The 14,278-nt window shown below is 38.3% G+C and overlaps 1 protein-coding gene across 8 annotated transcripts in view; it reads left to right on the top strand.

Moving 5' to 3' along the window:
* SLC4A4 (solute carrier family 4 member 4) overlaps positions 1-14,278 on the top strand; it is a 363,718-nt gene that overhangs the window by 157,034 nt on the left and 192,406 nt on the right. For all 8 annotated transcript variants that reach the window (XM_044945800.2, XM_044945799.2, XM_044945801.2 and 5 more), the window contains one exon: positions 6,073-6,233. In XM_044945800.2, the coding sequence (XP_044801735.2) occupies positions 6,073-6,233 (161 nt within the window). The remainder of the gene's footprint in view (positions 1-6,072; positions 6,234-14,278) is intronic.

The raw sequence follows: 14,278 nt of genomic DNA, 5'->3' as shown, positions 1-14,278 counted from the left end.
AGTTGAAAATTGCGTGTTTATAGAATGAACGAATAGAGAAATAGAGCCTTGATTCTTAGCTTACTGCTCCACCTAAATTCTGTTGGGAAGTTTGGAGATGGTTGCGTCTCCAGAAGTGATTCAGATTGTCAGCGGGTTTTACTTCCTGCAACATGACTCTGCTTCTGAATATTTTGATAGTAATTTGTGACTGCCATTTATGATGTCCAGTTTCCAGGCATGATGGGGCTTTTCTTCCCCACAAAAAGCTCTAAAACCTACCAGACTAATAAAAGTTTAAGACTTAAAAGGGACTCATTTTGCATATGAAAATGCAGCATGAATTTTTTTTTGGCTAACATTAAACAGAGAATTCTTTGCTTTTTGTGAAAACTCCAATTAAAGAGACTATTTTATTCCATAGAGAGCTAACCTGCCCGATCTCTCCAGCTCCGTGTAGTTTCCACTGTGAGTCCACACCCCATAGAACACAATAACACCCTCTTTAGTATTTTCCCTTTTAATGTTTTATACTTTTTTCAGTTGACCAATGATTTCATTTGACCAAGAATATCCTACATGGCGTCTCAACATTACTGCAGTTTTAGTCCTACTTCAGGAAGTTCAGGTTAGCTCTGTGTCTTAAAAAATAAGGAAAATGCTTCCACTGGTAGGAAAAATATCCCCTTTTAAGTCTCACAAAGCACAGTAGTCATGTAAAACTATAAACAAGGGAAGTCTTTATTTATATGACGTTTGAAGTATAGCCAACCCTACCACCCTCTTTTTTCCCACATCTTTTCCCTGATTTTTTCTTTCCTGAAAGTCAAAACTTTGAATTTTCACTGGCTTTCCCAAAGGTAGAATGATCAGACCTGAGAAATATATATAATCAGTGGAATACAGAGAATATTATTTTTCAAAAGAGTATCCTTAGTGTTAGGTCATTAGAATACTGACATTCAGAGACTTCCCTGGTGGTCCAGTAGTTTAGACTGCATGCTTCAACTGCAGGAGGTGCAGGTTTAGAGAACCCTGGTCAGAGAACTAAAATTCCCTGAGTGTGCATGGTATGGCAAAAAGTCAAAAAACCAAAACTTAAATACTGACTTTCAGTGATGTAGCAGTAGTTCTAATGGAACATTTGGTACTAGTGAATGATCCTGTGCTTCTCATTAAGAATTTCTAGGTGACTGTTGTTGTTCAGTTCCTAAGTTATGTCCAACTCTTTGCAACCCAGTGGACTGCAGCACACCAGACTCCTCTGTCCTTCACCATCTCCTGAAGCTCACTCAAATTCATGTCCATTGAGTGGGGGATGCTATCTAACCATCTCACCCTCTACTGCCCCCTTCTCCTTTTGCTTTCTATCTTTGCCAGCATCAGGGTCTTTTCCAATGAGTTGGCTTTTCACGTCAGGTGGCCAAAATATTGGTGCTTGAGCAACAGTCCTTCCAATGAATATTCAGGACTGATTTCCTTTAGAATTGACTGGTTTGATCTCCTTGCAGTCCAAGGGACTCTCAAGAGTCTTCTCCAACACCACAATTTGAAACCATCAATTCTTCGGCGCTCAGTCTTCTTTATGATCCAACTCTCACATCCATACATGACTACTGGAAAAACCATAGCTTTGACTATATGAACTTTTGTCAGCAAAGTGATGTCTCCACTTTTTAATATGCTGCCTAGGTTTGTCATAGCTTTCCTTCTAGGTGACTAGGCATCAGCTAATTGATTCATGAAGCAAACTGGTAAAAGAATAAGTCATGATCCAGTTTTGGTGATGGCCTTAAGCCAGCTAGAAAGGCTATCACAACCCCCCATGACTCCAAACTCTTTATTTCTGTGAGTCAGTGATGTTTGCCAACGTGGTTTTTGGCTTTCAGTTTTCCCTCAGTGAATATTCAGATGGACCGTGTTGGAATTCATCACTGTTATAAGAATCTGTGTTAAAGATCACTTCCCCAGTGAGACTCAAATGCTACTGCCAAACCTGCGTAAAAAAGAAAGACATCACGAGTTTCAATAAACCCAACAAGCCAACAAAGGGAAAGGGTACTGATGTTTCAGTTCTAGTGGGCCACATGGAAGAACAGTTTTTGCTTGGCCAAGTGACCCTGCCTCCCTTTGGGGAACCTGACCTGGGTTCTGGGCCTGGCCATCAAACATAGCCACATGCCTGTACCCTGGGGTTTTGCAGAGGGACCCTAATCTACACTGAATCCACTATCTCTTCTCCACTATGTTACTCTGGAAAATTCCATTTGAGACCAGGTTTATTTTTTCTGTAAGAAAAAGGAATTTAATCATCTATGTAATTATATGTGGTTACTACACTGTTTTGCAATAACTTTCACAGTTGATCTAAAAATTTAAGAATTCTCCTTAAAAACATCGTTTATCCCAGATACGCACTAGCATTGGCATCTTTTATGTGTGATGAGGCATTTATTAGTTAACAAGAAATTTATTATTGTTTTAATAGCTTTATATAGTTGGATTATATTCTAGGGCAAAGGTCATGTCTATTTTTCACTGTAAAACTGGCATGATTTTAAGTTAGAGGTCTTCTCTTTTCTTAATTATATTTAATCACACGATCGGAAAGTTGCAAAATGTTCAGTGTTTCCCGTGGGCCTTCTATTTCTTCAACAAACTAGTGAAATACTGTTTGGTTGGCAGTCACTCCAAGTGTGTTAAACTGTAATGTACTTTATCATTATTCTTCTAAGACCTTGGAAAAAATAAACTTCACCTAATAAACTCTTTCTTAAAGGTTATAACAGTTTTGTGATTGTCAGCATTTAAAAAGCCAACTTCTGAAATTAATTTTTCTATAACATGTCAAATAACTAAGACAAAAGGATAAGTAGGGAACTTATTGCAAATATATGGTTATTCATAGTTATTATGAAGGGTAGATAGTAGCTTTTAGTACATTTTACAGTAAAAATGTCTGGTCTTTAGAACTGTAATTACATGGTTCTAAAGCACCTTTACAAATTCACTGACACATGAATAGGCTGAACTTCGGTACCTTTGCCTTAGCCTTTTCTTTAATGGGTTCTAATTTGAACTGAGTCATTTTCAGTTTTTTCTCAAATTTGTCCTTGATATGTGAGGAAGATAGATATAGCATGTATAGTTTCTGGAATGAAACTACCTGCAGTCTGTTTAAATGGGCAAACCATTACTTTATGCGTGCATGTTTGAAGTACAGTTCCTTGAACAATTCAAGCAGTGTATTTTTAAAAATTCATTCATTCATTAGTTGGCTGCATCGGGTCTTGGTTGCGGTGCACGGGATCTTTCACTGTGGCACGCAGACTCTCTAGTTGTGCTCAGTAGTTGTGGTATGTGGGTTTAGTTGCCCCTCAACGTGTGGGGTCTTAGTTCCCAGACCAGGGATTAAACCTGTGTTCCCTGCATGGCAAGGCAGATTCTTAACCACTGGACCACCAGGGAAGTCCCTCAAACAATGTATTTTAAAGGAATTTAATAGTCATTATCCCAGAATTACCTGGTGGTATTTGCTATACTATGACATGACATCATCACAACATATAATATTTACTGAACTCAAAGTGAAATAGATACTTAAACTGAACTTTGAGACAATACTTGTCTTTCGTAGATTTTAAGGAACTGGCTAGTTTTGAGACTTTACATTCCCGTTTCATTATGGTTAAATCTTGACCAAATCTTAACTGGTATAATTCAGGAGGTTGAATAATACTATTTTCTAAATATGCTTTTGAAACTCGTTCAAAGTCGTATTTAAGATGAACTATGGAGAGTAATTGGTCACAAAAGAATGCAATGATTTTACTCCTTTTTATAAAAAGATTTTGTCAAACTTATATTGTTTGGACAGTTGAAGATTATGGCAAAAAGAGCTCTTGTCATATACTGTATGTAAGTGAGGCTTAGTTTTCTTTTACAAAATGCATTTGGCTATAAGGACTTACGGCAACTGATAGAAGAGCAAGTGGTCATCATTCAGGAGAGATAAGAGGGAAGTAAAGGCTGAGTATACAGAACACTCCCATTTACTGACTTTCTAGCTGGTCCTTGTTATTCATCTTTGACTTAAATTCTGTGACCAAAGATTCTATCCCTCAGATAATAAGAATACTTTTAGAAATAAAAGCAAGACCACTTCTACCATCTTTATGGATAACATAAGTATATGCAATTCTGACTAGGTTTCATATACAATGGAATCTTCTAGAGTCTCATCTTGAGTGATAAATTATAACATCAAATGGAAATATGATTCACATACTGGTCACCAATCAACATGTTAGAGATTCTGTAAGTCTGAAAAGGTAATATGCCTGAAGTTAGCCAGTGTAATATACTCTGTAAAATGATTACTTTCAAAATAACCCAATTACCTTTTATCCTCTGGGCAAATCCATAGAATTCTATAAGAATGTGATGTGAAGTTGTCATTTTTCTCTAATTTCCATCTACTTCTGTGGTTCTAATACCAACAAAGGTGAAGAACTGTTAATTAACACATACTTGCACACACACACACACACACACACACACAGAATATTAAAGATCTTTCTTTCAGAATGTTTCAAAGCTACTTTTGTAGAATAAACAAGGTCTAGTTCTGAAGTTTTAGAACTTTTTGGTGTTGGTTTTTTAATGTGAGGGAGAACATGTGAAAACCTCCACTCCTTACACTTTTGGGGATACAGGGGGAAGGAGGTCTTAGAGTGGAGGGTGAGGTTCGGGATAAGGTTGGCATTGAAATGTGAGAATTTCCTGGGTGGGAGAGGAAAGAGGGGATTTAGAATATAGCTAATATACTCATGAATCACATGAGTGTTGGGCTTGATTAGAATTCTGAATTTTCCTTGACATTGTGGCTGATCTGTTGATCTGTTTTCACTCATGATTCTAATAATGTGTTCTTTTATTCCCCTTGGGAGTGGTGAGCAGTCTATAAATAATACCTTATGTAGAGCTTCCTCTGATCTCTGCCCTTTGTTCTCATCTTCAGTGAGTTGGATGAGTGTTTAGCTTTTCCTAGGAAAACATTTTTCAATCGTTAAACTTTTGGGTGAAGAGTGTAGGAAATGAATTTTTAATCCCTTCTTTATCTCGTCCAATATCTTTCAGAGTTTTGAAGTGATAAAAGCAACATTTTCTCTGGTCATGATAAACAGCAAAATCATGATGTTTTCCTGTTTTCCTTTACCAGTGTAGGAAGAGTCAATATATGTAATATGTGGGATATAAAGACTGTCAAATGTGTTTTGCTCTCATTTCCATTAAACTTTTTGCATTCCTATATATTGCTAAGTTATCAAAATGTCTATAAATCTTGAAAAGAAGAAACTATAAAATAGGGTTATTTGTTCCATTACTAGGGTTAATAAGAGATCTGTTACTATCAGAGTAGATGCATTGTTTACTGAGCTTGTATATTTTTAAATACATGTGGAGCCAAGCTCGAGGGGTAAAAGCTTCTATTAGCATCTTGATGAGAAGGGAACTTGTGTTAACCTAGAGAGAGTTATTAATGTAAGATACAGTAGCACATGCTGGCCCTCTTTAAGCATGAAAGGGCAATTTTATATTTGTCTAACCATTTTACACACCATATTTTTAAATATTTGCAATAAATTTTGGTTCATTACTGATTATTTCACCTTGTATAAACTTGCCTTGTGAAGTTACAACAGAATTCTCACAATAGTGATTATTTTTACACACTGTAGGCCCCACCCACATGGAGAATTTGAAATGCATATTTTTCCTACATTATTTAAAAAAAATTTGTTTAGTAATCATTCTTAAAGATTTCATGGTTACATGTAGATAGATATAAAACCAAGGATACATTGGTTTGTTTTCTTTCTCTCTAACACCAGGCAGAGGAGCAGGCTGGTGAGTCTGTTTGGTGTATTTATAAAGGTAATTCAGTTAATGATAGAATAAGCTTTTAAGACTCCACAAAAGGAGACATTTTGAAAGTGCTGGTGGGGGTGGAACTGGAGAGGTTGGTGGTGCTATTTCCAGAGGTGATGAGAACACTTTTAATTGCTCTTCACTTGAATCTCATGTTTCTAGGTGGATTAAGTTTGAAGAAAAAGTGGAACAGGGTGGAGAGAGATGGAGCAAACCCCACGTGGCCACCTTGTCCCTTCACAGCTTATTTGAGCTGAGGACGTGTATGGAGAAAGGATCCATCATGCTAGACAGGGAAGCTTCTTCTCTCCCACAGTTGGTGGGTAAGTATGTTGTCTTAAGTTCTTAGCATTTTTTCTGCTCTATCTGCCTCTCTATGAATCTTTCTCAATGCAGATGACTTCTAGTGTAAGCAGAGCTGAATATTCTATAGCATTTAATCTCTGTCTCCTTTTAATTTTTATTGTTATTTTAAAAATACTTGCCTATTTATTTTGGCTGCATCAGGTCTTAGTTGTAGTACTTGTGATCTTCATTGAAGCACATGGGATCTTTCATCGAGGTGCGCAGGCTTCTCTCTAGTTGCAGATTACGGGTTTTTAGTTGAAGTGCCTGGGTTTAGTAATTGTAGCAAGTGGGCTTAGTTGCCCTGTGACATGTAGGATCTTAGTTCCCCAAACAAGAATCCAACCTGCATCCCCTGCACTGGAAGGCAGATTCTTAACCACTGGACCACCAGGGAAGTTCCTCTTTCTCTTAAGGTTTATTGCAGAAAATTTGGAAAGTACAGACAAATACTGAGAACAAAATTTTAAAAAATCTTCCATTGTACTTCCATCTGAACATAGCTGTTGTTAATATTTTGGCATATTTCCATCCAGTTTTATTTCTAAGTCCTCTCTCTTATGCTTTTCACTTTTATGTTATTTTTAAAATTATAATTGGTACCATGTTTGCATGGACAGATTTGCATTCCTTCAGATATTAGCATAGATTGAGGTTTTTAGATAGAACTCTCCCCCCATGTCCTTTGCTATAATGGACTGGAAGTCTGCACACTAGATTTCTAGAACTTCTTGATCTTAGACATTGTGTTGAGCTTCTCTGGGCCTGTTTTGTCATCTGTAAAATAGGGTTTAAATCCTCTGTGAAAAGGAAGCTGGTCTATGTCTAGTCCCTCAGTTGGGTTGATTTTGTAGGTGAACGTCAAGCTTCTTTAGCTGTATGTAGAGAAAACTGGGTGAGGCAAGAAGCCTGTGGAACCTTATTGATTAGTGAATGAGTTGGGTTTCATTGGTGCTGAGGATCATTTGTAGAGCCCCTGGCAAGGCACTGGCCTCGTGGTGCAGGGCAACGTTGGCATCTTTGTGATTAGTGTTGTGTGGTGTTGAGCACTGAGTGTTAACTTACCATGTTGAACACCTTGTGCACACATTGCTGCATTCCAGAGAGTAGTAATTGTTTTCATTTTCTAGCAAGAACCTGGTCTAAGCTGCTTTATCATTCAGATTGATGTGCTCAAGACCATGTTTTCCTTAAGGAAAGGTGTTGGGGCTCTGCTTGTTATTCCAAAAAAATTCCATAGCTCGGTGACCTCTGCCCCTGTAGAGGATGACTGCACTCTTTTAAGGGGCCTGCAGTGTGCTTACTCTGGGACTGTGGGAAGAGGATGTGGATCATGGCCCCACTGACCAGTGTAAAATTCTTGTGTAATCTCAAAATTTCTTTGAATATCAGAAGGCAAAGGCTTGTCTGTGGCATCTGTGTCTTTATAGATAGTGGGAAGTCTATAGCATGTGTATTAGACAAGAAGATTCGTTCTCAAATTGGGTATATATCTGGCTTATCTGTACATATCTATGTCCTCTTCAGAGGGCTTGTTAGATTTACAAGGAAGCTCTACACTTGCCTTGTATCTGAAGTGCTTATGCTGCAAGTGAAGAAGGGAGGAAGTCTAATGTGAAGATGCTAGGTGAATAGAATGGATTAGTTTATGCATCAATCCAGCAGTGGTACATGGCCTTCTACCATGTACCAGACACTATTCTGGGCCCTGGAATTAAGTTTGCAAATCTACCACTTTGTAAATGGAATATGTTACAAATCCATATCCACATAAATAAGTAGTAAGAAGATAATGTAGGAAATACTGCTTTGTACAGAATTTTTCATAGTTAACAAAGCAGGTGAGACTGAAAATGGACCTTTGATATGTGAGAAGAGATGTTGGTTTATTGTATCCAGGGAAGATCTGCAAAGACAGAGAGAAGCAAAGGAAAGGTTTTCCAGGGTATTTGTTTCACTGACTTATTTCATTTGTTAAAAGCTGCAAGTGAGATTGTTATCTAAAGATGTATCATGGTTAATGAAAAGCAATCCAATTTTTGAGTGAGAATCATGATTTCTGTATTTTCAGGCTTTAAGAACTAATCTGGAGCAAAGATGTCTGAATTTAGAAATGCCTAAAGGCAGAGCCAAATGGGATTAAACTTGTGACTGGGCAATGGATCGGCAGTCTAGGGGGAGAATATATGTTGTGGTTTAAGGGTCATTGAGGTTTCCTGTATTGAATAAAAAAGTCCTACCTTAGACCATGGTTACTTCCTGTAATTCCACTATTTGGAGATTCATTTCATTGAACCCAGGGTTTGTTCTCTATTAAAATATACCTACTCTCTGGCAGAGGTATGTATTCATTCCATGACAGGCAGAGCGGTGTCATAGAGAGAATGGTGGATTTAAAGTTGGGGAGTGGTTAATTAGGGTCTACCTCTTGTAGCATGTATGACCATGGACAAGGCTCATTACTTAATTCTTTGTTAGTCTCTGTATTTCATCCACGAAAGGTAGATAAAGGTAGATCTCTCAGGGTTTTTGATTGATTTGAATGAGGATCTCAGATGTAATTGTTACTTTCATGACTATTCCAGGATAAAGTTTACCTAGCAAGACCTGAGTATAGACTGAGTCAGGTCAAGAGATGGTCAGAGAATTCATGAACACGAGAAAAGATTCTGAAAGGTATAGTGGATAGAGCTAGAAACAACCTCATAGCTTCTTTGCTGTGCCTAAAGATGATCAACAAGGGTGATGAATGTTAAAGTCGAATTATATACTTGTGCTTATTTATTAAACTGTCTTCGAGATCTTCAGAACCTGAAAAAAGCCATCTTACAGAGTTTCTGGTCTTCAGTAATTTGCTGACCCTTTCCATGTGGTAGAAGACCAAGTCCCATATGATACTGGAGCCTCATTAACCAATAGCCAAAGAGAAAGTTTCTGGTATTTACTACATTTAGGTAGCATAGTCGGTAAAGAATTTGCCTGCAGTGCAGGAGACCCTGGTTTGATCCTTGAACTGGGAAGATACCCTGAAGAAGGAAATGGCAAACCACTCCAGTATTCTTGCCTAGGAAACACCATGACAGAGGAGCCTGGCAGGCTATAGTCCATGGGTCTAAGCGTTGGACACAACTTAGCCACTAAATCAGCACCAAGAAAGGTTCATCAAGCAGTTTACATTCTCACTTTAATTTTCCATTACTTTTTGTTTATCGGTTGTGGCGTTTTTCCTCTAACCTCCGCATGTTCGCTTTAATACTGTCATTCAGTTTTAAAATTGGACACCACTAGGTCACTTTGAAGTGTCGTCACTTACTGTCATCATGTTTGCTGTGCCACTCCCGAGGCAAGTGGGCAGAGAGACAGCACTGTCATTCTGAGCTGATAACACAGAAAAACAATTCAGAGGCAAATAACATACTTTACAAGGAAAATAAAGAGAGAAGAAAAATGGACCAGATTTGGAGGAGTAGAGAAAAAAGCCTGTTTGAGACAGTGACTGAAAGAAATACTTAAAAATCTTCTGAAAGAATCAAAGCTTTACAGCAGATTAAACAACATGAAAGAAAAAAACTGCCATGATTTCGAGTGATAAAAATTGGCGTGGTACCTTGAGTTACTGCCATTATTTGATTATTAAAAAATCTTTTTCTAGCAGAGGATGCAGTGGATTTATCGTCTCCTGAATGGTGCTATTATTCAGAGTTGAGAATTATGTGTAGCTAAGTCTTAAGATACATCTCCTCTTCACCCCACTTTTATTTCCACAAAAGAGAAGAAAAAGAAATCATAGCAAGTGTGATGATATGAAACAAACAATAGCATGATTTTAATCCTTTTTTTTGCCGGAGAAGGCAATGGCAACCCACTCCAGTACTCTTGCCAGGAAAATCCCATGGACGGAGGAGCCTGGTGGGCTGCAGTCCATGGGGTCGCTAAGAGTCAGACACGACTGAGCGACTTCCCTCTCACTTTACTTTCATGCATTGGAGAAGGAAATGGCAACCCACTCCAGTGTTCTTGCCTGGAGAACCCCAGGGATGGTGGAGCCTGGTGGGCTTCTGTCTATGGGGTCACACAGAGTCGGACACGACTGAAGCGACTTAGCAGCAGCAGCAGCAGCAGCAGCAGCAATCCTTTTTTGCAGTCTACCTGCTTCTCCTTCTCAGTCGCCTCCAAGGGGCACCTTCCCTTTGTAGGTACAAAGTCACCACCATGTGAGGCCACAGGCAGTGGCTGAAGCTGTGTCACTTCTCACACTTGTATACAAAATTCAGCCTCATTCTGATTCTTCCCAGACCTAGTTTTCTTCATGAAGATCCCCTTCTAAACGCTAATAGAAAAGTTGTCTTATTTAAGGGATAAAATGTCATTGTATAGGTTATTTTGATAGCTTCATTATTGCAATCATATTATAATTTTATACTTAAAGAACGTCATTCACATATGAAGCCAAGTACATGGGAATTTTCCTCCCCTCCTAAGTTAAAAAAAATTTATAAGGCATTTCAGGTATTGTGATGGGAAATGGATTAGGAAAATGTAGTTCTATTTTTGGAGCTCTAATTTTTATATTTAAAGGCATTCCTGAGCTGTGCATGTTGGCAGATATATTAGTCATGTTATTTCTTGCTTTTAACACCTTTTATATTTTCAAAATGATAATATATTTATTTTTCATCACAAAAGTAAAATATGTTCATTTTTAGTAATGCAAAAAAATGTAGCACATGAAAATCAAAATACCACTAATCTTATCTTAGAGATATTTTCTCAACAGTTTTTGGGTACATCTCTGTTGACACATATGAAATTTATTTTAGAGCTGGAATCATACCATAACCCTCTAATCTGCCCTTCCTAACTGAAAAACATAGTATGAATATTTCCATGTTATTAAACATAAATATAAACATCATTTTAATGGCTGCAAAATAGTTAATAATCTATAATTGGGCTTTTAAGTTTCCATCAAGTTTTTATCATAAAGACAAGAAATGAACATTTTTGTTATTCTTTTGTGAAATTGCTTATTTCCTGATTATAGGTTTCTAATGGTGAAATAGTCAAAGGGTTTGAACATTGTAAAGGGTTTTGTTTGTATTGGCCAAGTAGCCTTCAAGAAAGCTTGTCCTGGTTGTTACTGTCATCATTGACACTGTCTATTATATAAGATTTTCACATCGCTGGAGACTGGTCTTTTAAATTTTGCCAGCTGGATAGATTAACATAAAACGGGTTACACTTGTATAAATCTGAGTTGTCTGTTAGTCTTGAAACTGTATATTTCGTGGGCTTTTGTGTTTTTAAAAGAATGTTACCCTTAATCTTTTTTGGGGGGAGCATGACCATCTTTCTCTTCATTTTTTCCCCCCTTTGGTCTAGAGTTTCCTTTTAAAAGAAAGAAAAGTATTATATGATATGAAAAAGATCTAAACTGTGAATCAGAAAACTTGGTTTGATTTGGAGTCGGGATGGGGGGCGTTGCCCCACTAAGGCTGTGTCTGTGACTGTCTCCTCTCTTGTGCTTTTTTTCAGCTGTTTAAGAGTTTGAACCTGATGCTTTTTGAATTTCCTTTCACCTCTGGAAGCATTTTGAGCAGGCGCTTTCTCTCTCTATTGGTAGTGTTTGTGGGATTTCGAATATTGAAGGCTTAATTTCAGTGTAGCTGTAAAATGTTAACTGCCTCCACTTTCCTTGAAAGGTTTTGTAGTTTATGCTTAGGAGACCCCTGTAATGTGGGCCATTTTTATGGAAACTTAATAAAGGGCATAAGCTACACAGATGTTTTAACGTGTTCTAACTGGTGATTTCCAGAAATTAGTAACAGAGGGCTGGCTGTGCATTATATATGGATTAGTTTGAGATTACAGGGGAAGGCAAGAATAGAGGAAGGCCCTGCCAAGAAAGGGTAGATAAGAAACACTTTAATCCAGAACCCTGAAATTAGAGTAGGAGTTTGATATGCTTGCAGTAGATATGCCAGGGCTGTATGTTTATTTTTATGGTTCTTCTGTAAAATGGACTTTCCACTTTGATTAAGAGTTCAAGGGAAAGGAGAGAGGTTTGTGTTCAGTAGCACTTAATTATTTTAATATGGAACAGAGGGTTAATTATAATTACAGGATCTGGTCTGAGAGTTTTACTGAGTAAGGGTTGTGTAGTTAAAAATACTCAGAGCTAAAGGCCACTCTCAAACCAAAACATTCCTATGGTAGAAACTCTTCCTGCCTTTCCCAGGCTGTCTACAAAGTAGTCCAGTGATATTTGACATTGACAGCATCTGTGTAAGGCATGTGATGGAAGCCTGGATTCAGCCTCTCCTTGGATCCCAGGAAGCTGACTGTACACTGTGTGAACTGTCAGCTCTCACGGTGAGACCGGTTCTATGAGTGCTTGTTAAAAAGAGGACTCAGTCATGCTCAAGCAAAGCCCCTTGAACATCTGTAACTTCTCTTTGCAAAGAGATGGCAGTGTTTGGGAGATGCTGTTGTCCTATCATTTCAGTTCAGTTCAGTTCAGTTCAGTTCAGTTGCTCAGTCGTGTCTGACTCTTTGTGACCCCATGAATCGCAGCACGCCAGGCCTCCCTGTCCATCACCAACTCCCGGAGTTCACTCAGACTCACGTCCATCGAGTCCGTGATGCCATCCAGCCATCTCATCCTCTGTTGTCCCCTTCTCCTCTTGCCCCCAATCCCTCCCAGCATCAGAGTCTTTTCCAATGAGTCAACTCTTTGCATGAGGTGGCCAAAGTACTGGAGTTTCAGCTTTAGCATCATTCCCTCCAAAGAAATCCCAGGCCTGATCTCCTTCAGAATGGACTGGTTGGATCTCCTTGCAGTCCAAGGGACTCTCAAAGAGTCTTCTCCAGCACCACAGTTCAAAAGCATCAATTCTTCGGCGCTCAGCTTTCTTCACAGTCCAACTCTCACATCCATACATGACCACTGGAAAAACCATAGCCTTGACTAGACGGACCTTTGTTGGCAAAGTAATGTCTCTGCTTTTGCATATGCTATCTAGGTTGGTCATAACTTTTCTTCCTATCAGTACCCATTAATTTTCTTGTCAGACTTTTGGAGAAGAAAAGCTTTTATTCTCTCCTCCACTTTTGTATACAGAGAAGTTTGTGCAAGAGGAAAATAATTGACGTGTGCTCAATGCAGCCATGTGTCTGCAACAGGCGGGCCCAGGACCCATTGTTGTGGTTCTCTGCTGGGGACACAAGCCCTGACTGCAGACATGAGGTGTTGTTCCTCCATTGCCTGTTTCACACAGATTCTGTGAGAGGTTCTCTTGTGCCCCATTTTGGACAAAGGAGTATCAACCTGAGGTGTGACATTATAGGAGGATGCCACCAGGCTACATTTATGTCCTACTGCTGACATGTTGATTTGTGGGAAAGAGGACTTCTTGTTTTCTGTTAGAGTAAAACATGTCCTGCAGCAGACGTACCCATGGAGCAATTTCTATGAAGCACATTCATCCTTTCTAGTTAGAACCATTCTGGAAAATAAAAGAGCGAATAGAAATTTGGGGGAAAGATTTTTTTCTAAGATTATTTTATTTTATTATGTTTTATTGAGGCATAGTTGACATACAATATTGTATTGGTTTCAGGTGTACAACATTATGAATTGGCATTTATATACTTTATGAATTGACAACCATGAAAAGTCTAGTAACGCTGTTGCCATACAGAGTTATTACCATATTATTATTGATGGTATTCCCTGTGCTATCATTACATTATGTGGTTTATTTATTTTAGAACAGAATTTTATACCTCTTAATCCCTTTCATCTACATCGCCCACCCCTTCATCTCTCCCCTACTCTGGCAACCACTATTTTGTCTGTGTCTTTTGGTCAGGTTCTGTTTTGCTTGTTCATTTTGTTTTGTAGATTCCACAAGTGAAATTTATTTTGTAGATTCCATAAATGACATCATTTGGTATTTGTGTTTCCATCTGACTTATTTCACCTAGTGTAATACCCTTTAGATCCATCCATATTGTTACAAAA

The sequence above is a fragment of the Bubalus bubalis genome, chromosome 7 (genome assembly GCF_019923935.1).
Source record: "Bubalus bubalis isolate 160015118507 breed Murrah chromosome 7, NDDB_SH_1, whole genome shotgun sequence".
Lineage (NCBI taxonomy): Eukaryota > Metazoa > Chordata > Mammalia > Artiodactyla > Bovidae > Bubalus > Bubalus bubalis.
The sequence above is the reverse complement of the archived record's forward strand: the minus strand, read 5'-3'. Positions and strand labels throughout refer to the sequence as shown.